Below are 20,694 nucleotides of genomic sequence, written 5' to 3'. Positions count from 1 at the left end.
TAACGTTGATTAAGGCAGCCCCCTGCACCTCTCTGATTCAGAGGTGTTGTTTTAAATGGGGAAGACACATTTCAGTTGTATGCATTCAGTTTTTACTAGGTATCCTCTTCCCTTTCTTCTCCTTGTGTGACCTCCTCTGTCTCTGACTTTCCTCTTTGTTCCACAGGCCTTTGGAGCTGATGTACAAGTATGGCAATCTCAGCGAGGGAGTCTGCAAGCCTGGCTATGCAGCTGCCAAGATGACTGCCATTTATCCAAAGTAAGCAAAAGATTTTAATGTGCATGTGTTATCATCTGATCTGTTTTTCAGTTTTTATAATTTGGTTTCTGATGCATCATTATGATTCAGCACCCCATAATTGTTTCCTCTCCCATTTAAGTAAAGCGTTTTACTTCCGGTTGAGATGATGATGGCGCTAATTTGACGGCCTTATTCAAGGTTTTATTTCACTCTCTGACCACACCTTTCCATCTCATTAACATTCAGTTGTACTTTCTAATCATCAGTGTCCTACTGTATTGTATATGCCACTTCATGGATTCTCAGCATGATCACAATAAACCCACAGATTATCGTCAGCTCCATCTCAGATACTATATGAGTTGCTTCCTCCATCCAGAAAAAAACCATACTCATATTGTCTGCTGGCAGGCTACTGGCCCATTATCCGGCCCTCCGCAGCTAGCTAGAGACAGCCATGGAGAGTCATAGGTGACGTGACTCAGATGATCCTCTCATTGGACAGCTCATGGGTTAAAGGTCAGGGCACCCTCAGTGACTCCCAGTGAAGATGATGACCTTCCTGTGGATTCATCTCAATTAATCTTTCATTTGTAATGACCCAGTATGAACATGTGTTTCCATAGCGTTGTGGATGGTAGGATATCAGTGACCTTTCACCCGGCAGAGGCAAAGCATCTATCTCAATTTTTATTTCCTTGATTCCTTGTGTCCTCTCTCTTCGCCCTCTCAAAAAATATTGGTGGAGAAGATCTGAGAGAGAGGACCTCGGATGTTCTCCTCCAATGCGTTTTCAGAAGGAGGCGAGGAGAGAGGGCACAAGGAATCAAGAAAATAAAAATTGAGATAGACCCTTTGCCTCTGCCTGGTGAAAGGTCACTGATATCCTACCATCCACAACGCTATGGAAACAAATCAAATGTATTTATATAGCCCTTCTTACATCAGCTGATATCTCAAAGTGCTGTACAGAAACCCAGCCTAAAACTCCAAACAGCAAGCAATGCAGGTGTAGAAGCACGGTGGCTAGGAAAAACTCCCTAGAAAGGCCAAAACCTAGAAAGAAACCTAGAGAGGAACCAGGCTATGAGGGGTGGCCAGTCCTCTTCTGGCTGTGCCGGGTGGAGATTATAACAGAACATGGCCAAGATGTTCATAAATGACCAGCATGGTCAAATAATAATAATCATAGTAGTTGTCGAGGGTGCAACAAGTCAGCAACTCAAGAGTAAGTGTCAGTTGGCTTTTTCATAGCCGATCTTAGAGATACTCTCAATCTCTAGAGAGTTGAAAACAGCAGGTCTGGGACAGGTAGCACGTCCGGTGAACAGGTCAGGGTTCCATAACCGCAGGCAGAACAGTTCAAACTGGAGCAGCAGCACGGCCGGGTGGACTGGGGACAGCAAGGAGTCATCATGCCAGGTAGTCCTGAGGCATGGTCCTAGGGCTCAGGTCCTCCTCCAAGAGAGAGAGAGAGAAAGAAAGAAAGAAAGAAAGAAAGAAAGAAAGAAAGAAAGAAAGAAAGAAAGAAAGAAAGAAAGAAAGAAAGAAAGAAAGAAAGAAAGAAAGAAAGAAAGAAAGAAAGAAAGAAAGAAAGAGAGAGAGAAAGAGAGAGAGAATTAGAGAGAACATATTTAAATTCACACAGGACACCGGATAAGACAAGATAAATACTCCAGATGTAACAGACTGACCCTAGACCCCCGACACATAAACTACTGCAGCAAAAATACTGGAGGCTGAGACAACAGGGGTCAGGAGACACTGTGGCCCCATCCGATGATACCCCCGGACAGGGCCAAACAGGCAGGATATAACCCCACCCACTTTGCCAAAGCACAGCCCCCACACCACTAGAGGGATATCTTCATCCACCAACTTACCATCCTGAGACAAGGCCGAGTATAGCCCACAAAGGAGGCCTGCGTCTTGTGACAGTAGCGTACGTGTAGGTATGTACGGCAGGACCAAATCAGAAAGATAGGTAGGAGCAAGCCCATGTAATGCTTTGTAGGTTAGCAGTAAAACCTTGAAATCAGCCCCTGCCTTAACAGGAAGCCAGTGTAGGGAGGCTAGCACTGGTGTAGTATGATCAAATGTTTTGGTTCTAGTCAGGAATCTAGCAGCCGTATTTAGCACTAACTGAAGTTTATTTAGTGCTTTATCTGGGTAGCCGGAAAGTAGAGCATTGCAGTAGTCCAACCTAGAAGTAACAAAAGCATGGATTAATTTCTGCATCATTTGTGGACAGAAAGTTTCTGCTTTTTGCAATGTTACGTAGATGGAAAAAAGCTGTCCTTGAAACAGTCTTGATATGTTCTTCAAAAGAGAGATCATGGTCCAGAGTAACGCCGAGGTCCTTCACAGTTTTATTTGAGACGACTGTACAACCATCCAGATTAATTGTCAGATTCAACAGACGATCTCTTTGTTTCTTGGGACCTAGAACAAGCATCTCTGTTTTGTCCGAGTTTAAAAGTAGAAAGTTTGCAGCCATCCACTTCCTTATGTCTCTCGAAACACATTTTCATACTGGGTCATTACAAATGTCAAGCACATTCTATTTTAATGGAAGTTTAATCAAAATGATCACTACTGTGCATGATTCATCCTTTATCACTGAATCATTGGATAGAGATGAGAGTTAAATAAACGACGTCGCGGAGAGGCTGCCCTCTCTGTGAGGTGTGGGAGGGCCAAGAGACCAGATGTGGCAGAACGAAGTGCTCAGTTTGGGGTGTAGGATTTTAGCATATTCTGAAGGTAGGGAGGGGCAGTTCCTCTTGCTGCTCCGTAGGCAAGTACCATGGTTTTTTAGTGTGTGCGAGCTTTGACTAGAAGCCAGTGGAGTGTGCGGAGGAGCAGGGTGACATGGGAGAAATTTTGAAGGTTGAACACCAGCCGGGCTGCAGCGTCTCAGCGAAGCTCATCTGCGTGCTCGTCGTCCTCACCAGGGTCTTGACCTGACTGCAGTTCGGGATCGTAACTGACTTCAGTGGGTAAATGCTCACCTTCGATGGCCACTGGCATGCTGGAGAAGTGTGCTCTTCACGGATAAATCCTGTTTCAACTGTACCGGGCAGATGGCAGATAGCTTGTATGGTATCGTGTGGGTGACTGGTTTTCTGATGTCAACATTGTGAACAGAGTGCCCCATGGTTGCGGTTGGGTTATGGTATGGGCAAGCATAAGCTACGAACAACAAACACAATTGCATTTTATCAATGACAATTTGAATGCACAGAGATACCGTGAAGACATCATGTGTCACGCCCTGACCTGAGAGAGACGGTTTATTTCTCTATTTTGTTAGGTCAGGGTGTGGGGTGGGCATTCTATGTTTTGTATTTCTTTGTGTTGGGCCGAGTATGGTTCCTAATCAGAGGCAGCTGTCTCTCGTTGCCTCTGATTAGGAATCATACTTAGGCAGCCTTTTCCCACCTGTGTTTTGTGGGTAGTTGTTTTCTGTTTTGTATTCGTTACCTGACGGAACTGTTGGCTTTTCGTTTGTTTCTTTTGTTCTAGTGTTTCATTGTTTAATAAATTATCATGAACACGTACCACGCTGCGCTTTGGTCCACTCCTTCTAACGACAGCCATAACATAATGAGGCCCATTTTTGTACCATTCATCCGCCACCATCACCCCATGTTTCAGAAGCATGATAATGCATGGCCCCATGTCACAAGGATCTGTAAACAATTACTGGAAGCTCGAAAATGTCCTAGTCCTATTTTATAAGGTACTGTATCTATGACCAACATATTCATATATGCATTCCCAGTTGTGTGAAATCCATAGATTAGAACCTAATGAATGTATTTAAATTGACTGATTTCCTTATATGAACTGTAACTCATTAAAACCTTTGGAATTCTTGCATGTTGCATTTATATTTTTGTTCAATGTACAAGGTATCCAAGACTATGAGTGCTGATCTAGGATCACTTTGCAGATCATGAAAAATAAGACAGGGGGAACATATAATTTTTACACAATGTTACATTTTCTACAGTAAGTCTAAATTATGCATTTCTGACTGGATTTATACATTTAATCTAAATCTAATATAAGTAGATATACTTTTGTCAGAGGTTGCTTGTTGTGAGGGCTGAGGGAACTTTATGCACTTGGCCACATGATTCTGCATCGTTGTTGCATTCTTCACATATGATTTGGCACAGTATTTGCAAATGTACACAGCTTTTCCTTCTACATTAGCGGCAGTGAAATGTCTCCACACATCAGATAGTGCCCGTGGCATTTTCCTGAAAAGATTAGAAATAAATGAGTCGAAAAAAAAAATACTGTTAGCAGGCTCAAGCAAGCTAAAACCCACATGGTAGCAATAACTAACTGGCAGAAATTGTTAACAAGTTGGAAATTATTTAAACACACTTTGCTGTAGGCTACTATTTACTAGTTAACAAAGAATGATGTATGTCATATAAAATATATTCACCCCACCCAGTATTGTAATCAAAGCTTACCAGAAAGAATGTAGTCCTTGGCTCAGACAGTGTAGTAGTGTGGGCTCAAAAGCATCTCATTAGTGTGCAAGATCTTGAGAATCAGCTGTACATGTGATGGAAGAGTGCACTGCACATGTGATGGAAGAATGCACTGTGCATGCAGAGGGTTGCAATTACATTGAATTGAGGATAGTTTAACCAAAATATGCCACAAGACCTAGAATTGCCTTAAGTGTATCCCACAAAAAAGGTTCACTCTTATAAGCTAACTTTTTTGATGAATTTAAGCAAAATTCCCCAAATTCCCAGGCTTAACCTCCAATGGAAATCTTCCGGAAATTTACCAGAAAGTTTCCGACCCTTTGTAACCCTACCTTAGATATTGATTATCAAAGCTGTTCACTTCATGCGTCGATAATTCTGCGAGCCACAATGCACACTCTTTTTGCTCTTTAGATACACACGATATCAACACCATACCACTCCTGGTTACTTTGACTGCATCCACTTTTCCCAATGCCTTCTTCGTCGTGACTTCAAAAGGGTTTCCCAAATAAACATCATTATCCAAAAAAACGTAGTCCAACAAGCAAATCTATTTATAAAACCCTTTTTTACATCAGCAGATGTCACAAAGTGCTATACAGAAACACAGCCTAAAACCCCAAACAGCAAGCAATGCAGATGTAGAAGCACGGTGGTTAGGAAAAACTCCCTAGAATAGCAGGCACCTAGGAAGAAACCTAGAGAGAAACTAGGCTCTGAGGGGTGGCTAGTCAGGTGGATATTATAAGAGTACATCGGCATTTAAGTCCAGATTGTTCATCAGGCTCATTTTGAGTCATCAGACTCATTTTCCACATCAATTTTCCACAACAATTTTAGCTCTTTTTGTTCCATTCTTGGACTTCACTGTTGTCCACACATTTTTCTCGCTAACTGTACTCGACATGCTTTCAGCCTCAAACGACACTTCTGCTTCTGCCATGTTCCGCTTCCTACCAGCAAGCTCTTCAATGGATTCTGAATCATCTAGCGTGTTTGCAGACAGAGTAAAACAAAAATAACAAACAAAGGATGTGTCTTTCTGGACCTATACATGCAGTCGGTAGATACACCCAATACAAAAATAAAATTAAACGATGGTGTACTCACTCCTTCCTGCCTGTTATTTTGAAATATTTGCTGCAAACAATTCACTGAACCCAGGTAACCATTCTGTCAATTTCGATTTGTCCCTTAATTTAAGGTTAGGCTAAGGTTAGCAGTGTGATTTTAAGAAGAGAAAATTTAGAAATCAACAGTTTATGACTTTGTGGCTGTGTTAACTAATGATGACCCTACACTTGGACACCTTGCCATGGAGCAAATTAAAATACGGGGTGCACACTTTTTTTACCAGCAAATTATCACAATTCTTTGGATAATTTGTAAAGGTTTACTTATTTTTTAGCTAGTCTGCATAAAAAAGATAATTTTATAAATAGTAAAATTGCGTGATATGATTGCATTATAGAACCCGGCTCCCCCCATCGCCCCAAGATGAATGGTCTTGACCACTAACGTTTTAGGCAAATTTGTGTTGCATGGCCGGGTGTGCAGGGTTTGCTCATGTTTGACCATTCCATTGATCCCTAAAGAGAAATCTCCATCCACCCGGGACACCAGGGCATGCAAAACGAACTTACCCATATATGGTTCTACCTAGAACCCTCTATGAAGGGTTCTACCAAGAACCATTTTATAATCTAAATGTTCTTCCTAGAACTGTCTATGAACTGTTCTACCCAGAACCCTTTTGTCTTTGGAGGGTTCTTCCTAGAACCCTCTATGAAAGGTTGCACCAGCCTCATTAGCCTTATATTTTGTATTATTTATGTCAATACATTAGATTTTATAAGGCCTTTCTTTGAGGGCCTAGTTATACCCTAACACAGTGGTGTTAGGAATCTCCTGGTTTGGCCTGCAAGTTACATTATGCTGGCTTGCAAAGTGATGTGTAATTCCTATTGGAATCCAGCCAGAGTTAGGATATCCAATAAGTGGAATTGTTAATCATCCGCAACCTGCATTCAGAATGACTGCCAGGATAGGAACAATTGATTATTGCGACTACCTCAATCATCTAAATTGGAACAACCATCTCAGTAACGGGTGCAATAAATCCAACAGATTGTATTGGTTTAGGATTGGTTTAGGAAACTGTATGTTATTTATCTTTGTGTAGCATAAAATGTATTAACCAATCAATGTTCATACAAAAACACATATATTACAGTAAAACAAACCATTCTGAAAATCTCCATGCAATAGAGCATGCTGGGAAATATTGGTTCTATGTAGAACTGGTAGTCTTTTTCTGAGATAATGATATTCACCTGATTTACAGTATGCCTGTCTTAACTGAAATGATGCTCTCATAGCTTTCATTAGCTGGCTAAGGTTAGCATGCTAGCTAGTTACACTGACAGCTGTCAGTCTGTGCCCTATTTGTTGTTATTTCTCTGCTACACGTGGAAATCACCACAATGTTCCCACCCCAATTCCTGAATATGTATTAGCGGATTGCTTCAGTCTTTGATGTGGAACTTGAGGTGGGCCTTTAACGATCTGCCCCACCCTGATACAAACATTATCTTAATGTCAGCACAACTGGACAGTTTTAGTGTTTTAGGAATGTCTTGTCATATCCCCACAATGTTTCCACAACCTAAATAAACATTCTGGGAACCTTTTAAAGAGACTAAATGTGTTCTGGGAACATTCTTGTAACATCAAGTGAATGTTTTTGCAGCCTAAAAGACACATTTTTAAAAATATATTTAACTAGGCAAGTCAGTTAAGAATAAATTCATTTTATAACAGGGCCTTGGAACAGTGGGTTAACTGCCTTATTCAGAACAACAGATTTTGACCATGGCAGCTCAGGGACTCAATCCACCAACTTTTTGGTTACTGGCCCAACACTCTAACCACTAGGCTACCTGCCATTGTAGAATCATCTGCACAACTGGACAGTTTTTTGTGTTTTGGGAACATAATAATGTAGCCGCTGTACATCTGAGGCAGAATGCCTTAAAGGGAAGACATGTGAGCAGTAAATAGACAAGAACATAATACAATGTTAGTTGAAACACTAAATCAACAAAGACTGTAACTATGTAATATGCATTTTACATGCATTGTTGAACATGCACCCTGAAACTCAATCTGACTTCAGATGTATGGGGAAAACTCTATTGAAAAGGGAGAATCATCAATTGGAAATGTTGTTTGTAGGAGTCTTACAGTTACTAAAAGTCCTGTGGTAATGATCAGCTTACTGTGATGATACCCTTACTGTGGAAAATACCCTCATCAGATGTATCTGACATATCAGGTGACATGTTGAGGACAGTAACATCTACACTGAGGTCATGCATAATTTATTTTCATTGGTGCAGGTGGCAGGGCATTTTGAAGGAGGTTTTCCGGCCTCTGGGTGAACTGTTGTTGCTCCCTCTCACTGTAAAGACCAATGAGATACAATGCTGTGCAGAATGATAGCTCTTTATCTCACCCTCGCCACCACCATCATATGCCCCTGAATCAGTCCTGCAATGAGTGGTGGAACTACTGAATGTTACAAAGCATCTGATTTCAATGGATGATGGAACCATTGCTTTTGTGTACAGTAGCCTGTCACATACATTCATCACAAGTTTTTCATATTCAATAGGTTTTACCTTTGTGTGGTCTGTCAAGACGATGTGGCTAATCATTCACAGACAGAAGATGGACAGCAGTATGGGTTGTTTGTCAAAACAACATAGTGGTGATGCTTAAAACTACCCTTTCTGTCAGTGCATTGGCAACTGTTTGAGACAGACTGGAGAGCAGGAGGTTCTCGTTGAGGCATAACCCCTTGTAGTTATTGTAGTGTTCCCATGCATTCCTGACAGTTGTCCAGACAGCGTTCGCTCAGCTAAGCCTATGTCTTGATCTGTTTTTAGATGCATCTCTGCATTTCCTCTCACGCTATGTTGGATGAAGGATGCTGTCACCTCTCGCTCGCTCTCTCTTTCTCTCTGCCCATCCCTCCCTCCCTCCCTCCCTCGCTGTACTCTGGGTGCTGATAAAGACGGGGACAGCCAGTAGATGACCTGAAACACAACTCCTGTAATCTTGTAAAGCATGCTGCCTCACATTAATCAGAGCATCTCCTGCCTTACGTCCACATGGGGGTTCTATGTCTGTCTAGTTGGTGTCTGGACTTACAGTGCATTCGGAAAGTGTTCAGACCCCTTCCCCTTTTCCACATTTTGTTACGTCACAGCCTTATTCTAAAATGTATATAAAAAAGGTCCTCACACACAATAACCCATAACGACAAAGTGAAAATAGCGTTTCTGAAATGTTTGCAAACATATTAAAAATACAAAACTGAAAAACCTTATTTAAATAAGTATTCCAACCCTTTGCTATGAGACTTGAAATTAAGCTCAGGTGCATCCTGTTTCCATTGATCATCATTGAGATGTTTCTACAACTTGATTTCAGTCCACCTGATTTGACATGATTTGGAAAGGCACACACCTGTCTATATAAGGTCCCACAATTGACAGTACATGTCAGAGTAAAAACCAAGCAATGAAGTTGAAGGAATTGTCCATAGAGATCCGAGACAGGATTGCTTCGAGGCACAGATCCGGGGAAGGGTACAAAAAAAATTCTGCAGCGTTGAAGGTCCCCAAGAACACGGTGGCCTCCATTATTCTTAAATGGAAGAAGTTTGGAACAACCAAGTTTGAAACCTCTTCCTAGACCTGGTCGCCCAGCCAAACAGCAGTCAGGGGAGAAGGGCCTTGGTCAGGGAGGTGACCAAGAACCCGATGGTCATTCTGACAGAGCTCCAGAGTTCCTCTGTGGAGATGGGAAAACCTTCCAGAAGGACAACCATCTCTGCAGCACTCCACCATTCAGGCCTTTATGGTAAAGTGGCCAGACGGAAGCCATTCCTCAGTAAAAGGCACATGACAGCCGGCTTGGAGTTTGCCAAAAGCCACCTAAAGGTCTCTCAGACCATGAGAAACAAGATTCTCTGCTCTGATGAAACCAAGATTAAACTCTTTGGCCTGAATGTCAAGCGTCACGTCTGGAGAAAACCTGGCACCATCCCTATGGTGAAGCATGGTGGTGGCAGCATCATGCTGTGGGGATGTTTTTCAGCTGCAGGGACTGAGAGACTAGTCAGGAACGAGGGAAAGATGAATGGTGCAAAGTACAGAGAGATCCTTGATGAAAGCCTGCTACAGAGTGCTCAGGACCTCAGACTGGGGCAAAGGTTCACCTTCCAAGAGGACAACGACCATAAGCACTGTTGGATTCTGTGTTAAACTTGAAACGTTGCTGTCCTAGAGACTGGTTAATGGTTATCTGTAGGACTCAGTTGGCTATGGAATGTGTTGGGTGGACAGGAGGAAGTTACAGGATTGCTATATTGGATATGGCTGGACATCTGTGGATTAGGCAAATGAGGGGTTGAGGTCAGGTCAGATCCCCTTAAGGGCGAAATTATGGTTTATTACCCTATTACTTCATCTTCCTGTCGAACCATAATAGATGTTTATTTTTTTAACCTTTATTTAACTAGGCAAGTCAGTTAAGAACAAATTCTTATTTTAAATGATGCCCTAGGGTAGAATGACAGATTTGTACCTTGTCAGCTCGGGGATTCAAACTTGCAACCTTTCGGTTACTAGCCCAACGCTCTAACCACTAGGCTACCCTGCCGCCCCAATGTAAGGATTGGAGAGAAGGAGGAGTGCCTAAACTGAAGTAAATATGCTTGTGGTGGTGGAAAAATGTTTTGTCTAATGCAGCTGTATTGATCCTCTGGGAAGAATTAACCTAGTTAAGCTTTCATAGTGTCCTTTGAGTTATTTACTCGGAGAATTAGAACCTCTGAGAATTAGAATTAGAACAGTTGGCGCTGCAGGTAAGACCCGGGTGGGGTTTGTTCACTGCTAAACCTGTAACAAGAGGGTGAAAGTCTCAGTCGCAGTGGCCGTGAGAGCGCAGCGTGTGTGGGGGTGTGTATGAAGGTTTGAACAAACTCTATTATAAGGGTTTGAGTCCGCTATTAAAAGGTTTGAGGCCTCTGTTTTTCAGCTAGAAGAGGTTTGTGTCCTCAAAACGGGTTATATAGCAGTAAAGAGAGGTTGGTTTTATGCCCTGTTGGGGTGGTGAACCATGAAAGATTATGTGGAATTAGGAAGAGAAGTGTGAATAATTTTGGTTATGTGGGTTATCAACAACAGTGACATTTGAGGCGCAATACTGGAATAAGACATTAAGTCATTCATATTCTCCAGTAATACATTTGCAGATGCTATAGTACAGGTTCTAATACAAGGTATTAAGGGCCGTAACCAATTAATAGGTATGAATACCATAACTATTATCCGGGGAAGTGGGTAGCTCTACCTTGGAAAATAGTTAATAGAAGGTGTGTATTATAGACGGGAGTGAAGAAATCTAAAATACCCTGAACACCTTCGGGAGAGGTTAGGAAATAATAACTATTGATATGGCGACAAACGGCCCCGATTCTCCCTGTAATAAGGAGCTAGAGGATTTTAATAAAGCAATGGAGGCTCTGAAAGAAGCGCACAAGCATTCTACCAATTTGGCTCAAATATGGGAAAAATTTGGCAAACTGGATAAAATTGGGCAACATTTCCCTGCTGACAGAGAATTCAAATCAAATAAAGAATTCAGGGAGGCAATTATGACTTGGCACAATGACATAAACCAGAATAATCAAAAGCTCAATATACCAGCATTTTGATGTCAGCATTCTTTCAACAAAAAATACAAACTGATAAAACTGGAATTAGTATTAGTACTCAGCCACAGGAAGAGTGCATTGATAGAATTTGCACTTCTGCTTTGATGGCAGGTTTGAACCCTGTGATCAAAACGGTAACTGCGGGGGTCCTTTTTTTGTCCTTTTTTGAGGTTATCATGGAAGGGTATATTAGATCGTGTCTTAATGCATGGTAGGAATAATTTGACCACAAACAGTGTGTGGGAACCTCAAAACCCTCCGTAACCGACTGAAGAAAGAGCGACAAAGGCGCTCAATGCGACAGTGACTTTTAACACTTCTATCTGAGTCCGAGCCATTCACCTGGGTAAAGGCGGCAGGAGTGCACCAGAGTCCTGAGTCCGCGCATGTTGAGTGAGTGTGGAGAGAGATAAAGGGTCAGGTGATAGACTTGTGTACATGGGAGAAACGGATGTACAGTTGAAGTCGGAAGTTTACATACACCTTAGCCAAATATATTTAAACTCAGTTTTTTTCACAATTCCTGACATTTAATCCGAGTAAAAATTCCCTGTTTTAGGTCAGTTAGGATCACCACTTTATTTTAAGAATGTGAAATGTCCGAATAATAGTGGAGAGAATTATTTATTTCAGCTTTTATTTCTTTCATCACATTCCCAGTGGGTCAGAAGTTTACATACACTCAATTAGTATTTGGTAGCATTGCCTTTAAATTGTTTAACTTGGGGCAAACGTTTCGGGTAGCCTTCCACAAGCTTCCCATAATAAGTTGGGTGAATTTTGGCCCATTTCCTCTTGGAAATTGCTCCTAAGGATGAACCAGACTTGTGGAGGTCTACAATGACCTGAGGTCTTGGCTGATTTTTTAACATTTTCCCATGATGTCAAGCAAAGAGGCACTGAGTTTGAAGGTAGGCCTTGAAATACATCCACAGGTACACCTCCAATTTACTCAAATTATGTCAATTAGCCTATCAGAAGCTTCTAAAGCCATGACATCATATTCTGGAATTTTCCAAGCTGTTTAAAGGCACAGTCAACTTAATGTATGTAAACTTCTGACCCACTGGAATTGTGATACAGTGAATTATAAGTGAAATAATCTGTCTGTAAACAATTGTTGGAAAAATTACTTGTCATGCACAAAGTAGATGTCCTAACCGACTTGCCAAAACTATAGTGTGTTAACATGAAGTTTGTGGAGTGGTTGAAAAACGAGTTTTAATGACTCCAACCTAAGTGTATGTAAACTTCTGACTTCAACTGTATCTATTTGGATATTGAAATCGGGACATTATCAAGGGTATTAAATGGGACAGGCAAGAGTTACATGTGCTGTTGGGAAGATGAACTGTAAAGGCTATCTGAAAAAGACAAGCTAGAATGATAAGTGCCGGGAGAAAGGGGGTGGGGGGGGGGTGGTCTACACAGTGCAAACAATTTAGACGAAGTATGATTTGAGATACTGATCTTTCATTACCAGGCCACTTGCAACAGGAAACCAGGGACAAAGGGGGTCTGTAATGAGAAGAGTTATTACCGGCACTAAAAGGTTCCATTTATAAATGTACATTCTAACCGGGATGATGTGTGCTAAATTGAGAAGCTTGAATTTGAGTCATAGAATCAAAGTAAGTACTAAGGACTGTCATTCTGAATTTGGGTTGGATAATACATCAAATGTTTTAGTTATGATTCGGATACAGCGAGAGATAGTTGCTTTCGAACGGTGAGGGGTGGGGGCGCTGCTCAAATTTATTAGTCCTAGGGAGGCTCCAGAAACCATGTCTCTAAGTATCCTCCGACAGTGAGGCTGTTCGAGAACTCACTGGATGATAGCTTGGGTCAATCATTACGTTTTTTTTGTTGTTTTCTTTTGTTTTACCATGTCATCAGAATTGTAATGTTAAATCGCATGGATACGTAGAGATGGCTGGATGATACGGTACAATGAATTGCATACAAGGCTCCTAGTCTGTGTTTTGCGATAACGCCCAAGGATGAAAATTAAGGAGAGGGTATGGGACCAGCATAACATGGGCAGAGAACGTAACGGATGGACGATTCTATCCCCAGTTTTAGTCACATCAAGGGTGGTGTGAAGGTATTAAACATGTATTTTTTCTCTCTTTCCTTTTCAAGTCAATATGTTTTTAGGTTTCATGAAACATAAGGGTGTTCATTGTTCCAGAGGAGGGACTGATGTATATTGACTAATTGATTTGAGAATGTTTTAGTATGTTTATATCTGTAGAAGTGCATTAGTAGTAGTGACTAGTGTGTTATGGGTTAGATGGAATGATATATGTGCAGATGTATCTGTAGCAGGAGGCGAGGTGTTTGAGACAGAATGTTTACATAGGGCTGTTAAGTGGGATGGAACTTGACTGCAATGGAGATCTGTAGGGGCTCATAAATTAAGGTCGTGGTGGTAGAGGGGTTTCGTTCCCAGAGACTAGGTATATTGTTACAAGAGATGGCTCATAGGAGAGGGAGGACAATTAACTGTGCACAATATAGGGACTATTATGAAGTTAAATTGAACATTACACATACCCAGATCATGGTGAGAGTAGAAGAGATAGTTGTGGTATTTCAGACACTATTCAAGAAACCTGTGACTCAGAGTTTGGTTAGGTTGGATATTCTTCCGTAATTGAAGGAGGCTATAGTCATGGGCCATGTTAGTAGTAACAGGGGTTACATTAGTAGCATTGTTGGGATATCAGTTTGAGGACTCATGCCACATGGCTTAGTAACTGGGAGACCGATGGGAGTACAGGGGGGGCTGTTATTCAAATGTCACAATTTGGTGATCTTGCCATAAGAGGAGAGTCTATGTTGTCAGGAAATGACCCATGTGTTGCAGTGTGTATATCCTCAGGTGGAAGCAGCACATGAGGAGCAGGAGATAACTGAGGGCACAGGCTGAATTCTGGAGATTGAGTGTAAGTCAAGATACACCAGGCAGGGGGGTTGTGACAGCGTTGGTGTGGTCCACACACAGTACTCCTTACTGCACCTGCAGCGGTAAAGATCGTCATGTCTCTCCTTGGTGGGTGCATAGTTCTTATGTAAAGTGAGGTCCAGCTGCATAATGGGGGAGCTTGACGACACCATGACAGAGGAAGCAGAGCTAAAGAGAGAGAGAGAGAGACTTGATTCCACTGTAGACATGCAGATGGGTTGGGTTTGGGAGCTACTTTAAACATCATAGTTGGGTTGGGTTAGCTGCTTTATTGGTTAATGCATCATATGAAAGAGGATAGATGTTGGGGTAATTGTACTCTAAACAACATTTTGAAGGCATTGATGTGAAAGCATGTACATTGCTGAGTTACCTCAAGAGGATGTAGCGTTGATTACGGATACGCACGTGTCTATCAGGTGGCAATGGAGGAGATGGGGATCAAAGTGAAAATGACATGGCTTGGGAACACCTCTCGGAGCCTGGGGCCGGAAAGTGGAAGTCTGGGCGAAAGCATGAGGAGGCTTTTTAGAGCTTTCATTTTTGTGGAATCCAGCAGAAAAGTATCCTGGAGGCATAGTCAGGTGAAGAGAGAGTGGGAGTTGTCATGGTCTCGGACTTTGGTTTTCATGCATGTATAGGTCTGGTCAGCTTACCACATTGTTAATACTGTTATGTTTTGTGTGTCTTTTTGTTGCTTTCCAAATCACCTCAAAACAAATTGTATTGGTCACATACACATGGTTAGCAGATGTTAAATGTGAGTGTAGCGAAATGCTTGTGCTTCTAGTTTCGACTATGCAGTAATATCTAACAAGTAATCTAACAAATTCACAACAACTACCTTGTACACACAAATGTAAAGGGATGAAAATAATATGTACATATAAATATATGGATGAGCGATGGCGTGCGGCATAGGCAAGATGCAGTAGATGGTATAGAATACAGTATATACATATGAGATGAGGAATGTAGGATATGTAAACATTATTAAAGTAGCGTTATTTAAAGTGACTAGTGATACCTTTAAGTCAATTTATTTAAGTGGAGAGAGATTTGAGTCTGTATTTTGGCAGCAGCCTCTCTATGTTAGTGATGGCTGTTTAACAGTCTGATGGCCTTGAGATAGAAGCTGTTTTGTGGTCTCTCGGTCCCAGCTTTGATGCACCTGAACTGACCTCGCCTTCTGGATGATAGGGGGGTGAACAGGCAGTGGCTCGAGTGGTTGTTGTTCTTGATGAGCTTTTAAGCCTTCCTGTGACATCGGGTGAAGTAGGTGTCCTGGAGGGCAAGTAGTTTGCCCCTGGTGATGCATTGTGCAGGCTGCACCACCCTCTGGAGAGCCTTGCGGTTCAGGGCGATGTAATTGCTGTACCAGGTGGTGATACAGCCCGACAGGATGCTCTCTATTGTGCATCTGTAAAAGTTAGTGAGTGTTTTAGATGACAAGCCCAATTTCTTCAGCCTCCTGAGGTTGAAGAGGTGCTGTTACGCCTTCTTCACCACGCCGTCTGTGTGGGTGGACCATTTCAGTTTGTCTGTGATGTGTACGCCGAGGAACTTAAAACTTTCCACCTTCTCCACTACTGTCCCATCGATGTGGATGGGGGGATGCTCCCTCTGCTGTTTCCTGTAGTCCACGATCATCTCTTTTGTTTTGTTGGTAATCATTGTTGCTAATCAGGCCTGCCACTGTAGTGTTGTCTGCAAACTTGATGATTGAGTTGGAAGCGTGCATGGCCACGCAGTCATGGGTGAACAGGGAGTACAGGAGAGGGCTAAGAATGCACCCTTGTGGGGTCCCAGTGTTGAGGATCAGCTGGGTGGAGAAGTTGTTTCCTACCTTCACCACCTGGGAGTGGCCCGTCCAGGACCCAGTTGCACAGGGCGGGGTTGAGACCCAGCGTACTATGGAGGGTACTATGGTGTTAAATGCTGAGCTGTAGTCAATGAACAGCATTCTTACATAGGTATTCCTCTTGTCCAGATGGGATAGGGCAGTGTGATGGCAATTGCATCATCAGTGGACCTATTGGGGCGGTAAGCAAATTGGAGTTGGTCTAGGGTATCAGGTAGGGTGGAGGTGATATGATCCTTAACTAGTCTCTCAAAGCACTTCATGATACAGAAGTGAGTGCAATGGGGTGATAGTCATGTAGTTCAGTTACCTTAGCTTTCTTGAGAACAGGAACAATGGTGGCCATCTTGAAGCATGTGGGGACAACAGACTGGGATGGGGATTCTTTGAATATGTCGGTAAACACACCAGCCAGCTGGTCTGCGCATGCTCTGAGGACGCGGCTAGGGATGCCGTCTGGGCAGCCTTGCGAGGGTTAACACGTTTAAATGTTATACTCACGTTGGCGGAGGAGAGCCCACATTCTTTCGTAGCGTGCCTTGCCAGTGGCACTGTATTGTTCTTAAAGCGAGCAAAGAAGTAGTTTAATTTGTCTGGGAGCAAGACGTCGATGTCCGCAACGGGGCTGGTTTTCTTTTTGTAATCCGTGATTGACTGTAGACCCTGCCACATACGTCTCGTGTTTGAGCCGTTTAATTGCGACTCTACTTTGTCTCTATACTGACACATTGCTTGTTTGATTGCCTTGCGGAGGGAATAGCTGCACTGTTTGTATTCGGTCATGTTTCCGGTCATCTTGCCGGTCATCTTGCCATGATTAAAAGCAGTGGTTCGCCCTTTCAGTTTTGCGCGAATGCTGCCATTAATTCACGGTTTCTGGTTAGGGAAGGTTTTAATAGTCACAGCGGGTACGACATCTCCGATGCACTTGCTAATAAACTCCCTCACCGAGTCATCAATGTTGTCTGAGACTATCTGGAACATATTCAAGTCCACATGAATGAAGCAATCTTAAAGCGTGGAATCCGATTGGTCAGAACAGCGTTGTATTGACCTGAGCACGGGCGTTTCCTGTTTTAGTTTCTGTCTATAGGCTGGGAGCAACAAAATGGATTCATGGTCAGATTTGCCGAAGGCAGAGCGCGGGAGGGCTTTGTATGCATTAAGTTCGAGGAGCAATGATCCAGAATTCTGCCAGCTTGTGTCGCGCATTCGATATGCTGATAGAATTTAGGGAGTATTGATCTTAGGTTAGCTTTGTTAAAATCCCCAGCTACAATAAATGCAGCCTCCGGATGTATGGTTTCCAGTTTACATAGAGTCCAGTGAAGTTCTTTCAGGGCCGACGAGGTATCTGCTTGGGGGGGGGGGAATATACACGGCTGTCACTATAATCGAAGAGAATTCTCTTGGAAGATAATGCGGTCGGCATTTGATTGTAAGGAATTCTAGGTCAGGTGAACAAAAGGAATTGAGATCCTGTATGTTGTTGTGATTACACCATCAGTCGTTAATCATGAGGCATACACCCCCGCCCTTCTTCTTACCAGAGAGATGTTTGTTTCTGTCGGCGAGTTGCGTGAAGAAACCGGGTGGCTGTACTGACTCTGACAACGTATCCCAAGTGAGCCATGTTTCCGTGAAACAGAACGTTACAATCTCTGATGTCTCTCTGGAAGGCAACTCGTGCCCTTATTTCGTCCACCTTGTTTTCTAGAGATTGGACATTGGAGAGTAATATGCTAGGAAGCAGTGGATGGTGTGCTCGCCTTCTGAGTCTGACCAGTGGCCGCTCTGTCCGTCTCTCCTGCGGCGACCGCGTTGTTTTGGGTCGGCCTCTGGTATAAGATTGCATGTCCAGGGTGGAGGATTGCATGTCCAGGGTGGAGGATCCGCTTCGGGTAAGACGTATTCCTGGTCGTATAGATGGTAAGTCGACTTCGCTTTTATATCCAATAGTTCATCCCGGCTGTATGTAATAACACCTGAGATTTTCTGGGCTAACAATGTAAGAAATAATACATAAAATTACAAATAACTGCATAGTTTCTAAGGACCTGAAGCAAGGCGACCATCTCTGTCAGCGCAATCAAGTCTTATGCTATCACTCTCTTAGGAACCAGAAGGAGAAAGTGGAGAAGCTAAAAGCAGCTCCAGCTGAAGTGGAGGAAGCCACCAGCTTCAGCTGGAATGTCATTCTGTTTGATGAGAGATGGAAATAAGATTGTGCATGGTGTGATCATAGAACAGAGGACATAAGTCTCTGAGTTTGTAAACCTCACAGTGAATGTTTTGTTATTATTGTTTGTTCATTTATAATCCTGGTTTATTTATTTTTTGTTCATGTTTTATTATTATTGTTTGTTCATTTATATGTAATTTCCAAGGGTATGTAATGTTGAACAGTATGGAGTTAAAATGTTCAAAACGGGGGACTGTTGGATTCTGTGTTAAACTTGGAACTTTGCTATCCTAGAGACTGGTTTTTACATCAGACGTTAATGGTTATCTGTAGGAGCCAGATGGCTTTGGAATGTGCTGGGTGGATGGGAGGAAGTCACAGAATTGCTATAGGGGATATGGATGGACATCTGTGGATTAGGCAAATGAGGGGTTGAGGTCAGGTCAGATCCCCTTAAGGGAGAACTTGTGGTTTATAGTATATATACTTGTGTAGTATATATACTTGTGGTGGTGGAAACATGTTTTGTCTAATGCAGCTGTATTGATCTTCTGGGAAGAATTAAACTTGGTTACGCTTTCATAGTGTCCGTTGAGTTATTTATTCAGAGAATTAGAACCTAACAGCACACAGCCAAGACAACGCAGGAGTGGCCTTGGGTACAAGTTTCTGAATGTCCTTGACTGGCCCAGTCAGAGCCCAGACTTGAACTTGATCGAACATCTCTGAAAGTAGAATGGGAGAAACTCCCCAAATACAGGTGTGCCAAGCTTGTAGTGTCATTCCCAAGAAGACTTCAGGCTGTAATCACTGCCAAAGGTGCTTTTTTAATACATTTGAAAAAATGTCTAAACCTGTGTTTCCTTTGTCATTATGGGATATTGTTTGTAGATTGATGAGGAAAAAAACTATTTCATCAATTTTAGAATAAGGCTGTAACGTAACAAAATGTGGAAAAAGTCAAGGGGTCTGAATCCTTCCCGAATGCACTGTTTTTATGGCCTGTTAATTCTCACTAGTCTCACTCTCACTTGTTATATCTTGTGCTCTCTCTGTTTTTCTCTATCTCCAGGTTCACTAAACCAGCCCCCATGTTCCTTGATCCGAATTTTAGACGATTCACGAAAATCAGCAAATTCTTCCCACCTTTTGGAATGAAAATGCAAGGTATGGACCTCATTTTAGATCTATTTAATTTTGGATGACCATGAGGAATGGGGAGCCCCTGGGAGAGGACAGTGTTGAACAGGGAGGAGAGTGTCCATGCTCTGGATCACTGCTCAGATGAGGGACTGTACACCATATCCAAATACTGGCCTTATTGAGAAGAACCTCACTGTTTCTCCTAGCTATTCAGGGATCACAGCAAAGCAAAGCATTTCTTGCTGCCCCTCGCTTATCCTTTTTAAACAATGTGATCACCAATTTAACTCGTGTTTAATCTCATCAAATAAATCCCTTGTAAAGTTGATGTTACACATTTGGTTGATTTGACATAAATATCATGTAAATCTGTCTAAATGTAATGACGGTAATGATGGTGTCAGTGCGCTCAAATTGTGCTAAATATATAAATATCCCTGGAAAGGTATCAGGGGGATGACTTTGTAGTCTAGCTCTCCATGTTGCATGTGCAGAAAATGCCTTTATGTTCATGGTTCTCGGTATTAGAGGAAAGGTGTTTGCTAACTAGTGTTCTCGTAGAAATCTGTCTGAATCTTACCTGACTCCATCCATGCCCTGCCCTTTCTCTGTAACACTGAACAGTAACATTGAGCAACACCAACACACTACAGGACCACTGTCAGATCCTTCTGCCTACCAGTCTCAGGCCCTGATTGGAAAGCCCAGTCTCAGCCCCACACATTTGTTCCTCACGCCACAAGTCTCCCACCCAAACACATGTTAGTTGTGGAATGATTACCTACAGTATGTAGCCAGCCACTACCCTGTCTTCAACACAGCATCATCTAATCAGTTTTATTTAATTTAACCTTTATTTATACAGGTTATTGAAATAATCTCTTCTGTAAGAGAGACCTATTAATCAGTAATAATCAGTAAGCTATTTGTGGCCTGACTGTCTGCCCTCATCCTCATAGCTGATCAGAACCAGGAAGCCCAACCAACACCCTCTACTC

At 42.4% G+C, this 20,694-nt stretch overlaps 1 protein-coding gene across 10 annotated transcripts in view; it reads left to right on the top strand.

Moving 5' to 3' along the window:
* LOC106584184 (CMP-N-acetylneuraminate-beta-1,4-galactoside alpha-2,3-sialyltransferase) overlaps nucleotides 1-20,694 on the top strand; it is a 100,335-nt gene that overhangs the window by 33,728 nt on the left and 45,913 nt on the right. For all 10 annotated transcript variants that reach the window (XR_006761462.1, XM_014169171.2, XM_014169168.2 and 7 more), the window contains 2 exons: nucleotides 167-259; nucleotides 19,626-19,720. Coding sequence is in view for 9 of the 10 variants with exons in the window: in XM_014169171.2 (XP_014024646.1) it covers nucleotides 167-259; nucleotides 19,626-19,720 (188 nt within the window). In the remaining variant the exon portion in view is untranslated. The remainder of the gene's footprint in view (nucleotides 1-166; nucleotides 260-19,625; nucleotides 19,721-20,694) is intronic.

Source organism: Salmo salar, chromosome ssa23 (genome assembly GCF_905237065.1).
Source record: "Salmo salar chromosome ssa23, Ssal_v3.1, whole genome shotgun sequence".
Lineage (NCBI taxonomy): Eukaryota > Metazoa > Chordata > Actinopteri > Salmoniformes > Salmonidae > Salmo > Salmo salar.
Note: the sequence above shows the minus strand (reverse complement) of the source record. Positions and strands in the feature narration are given on the sequence as shown.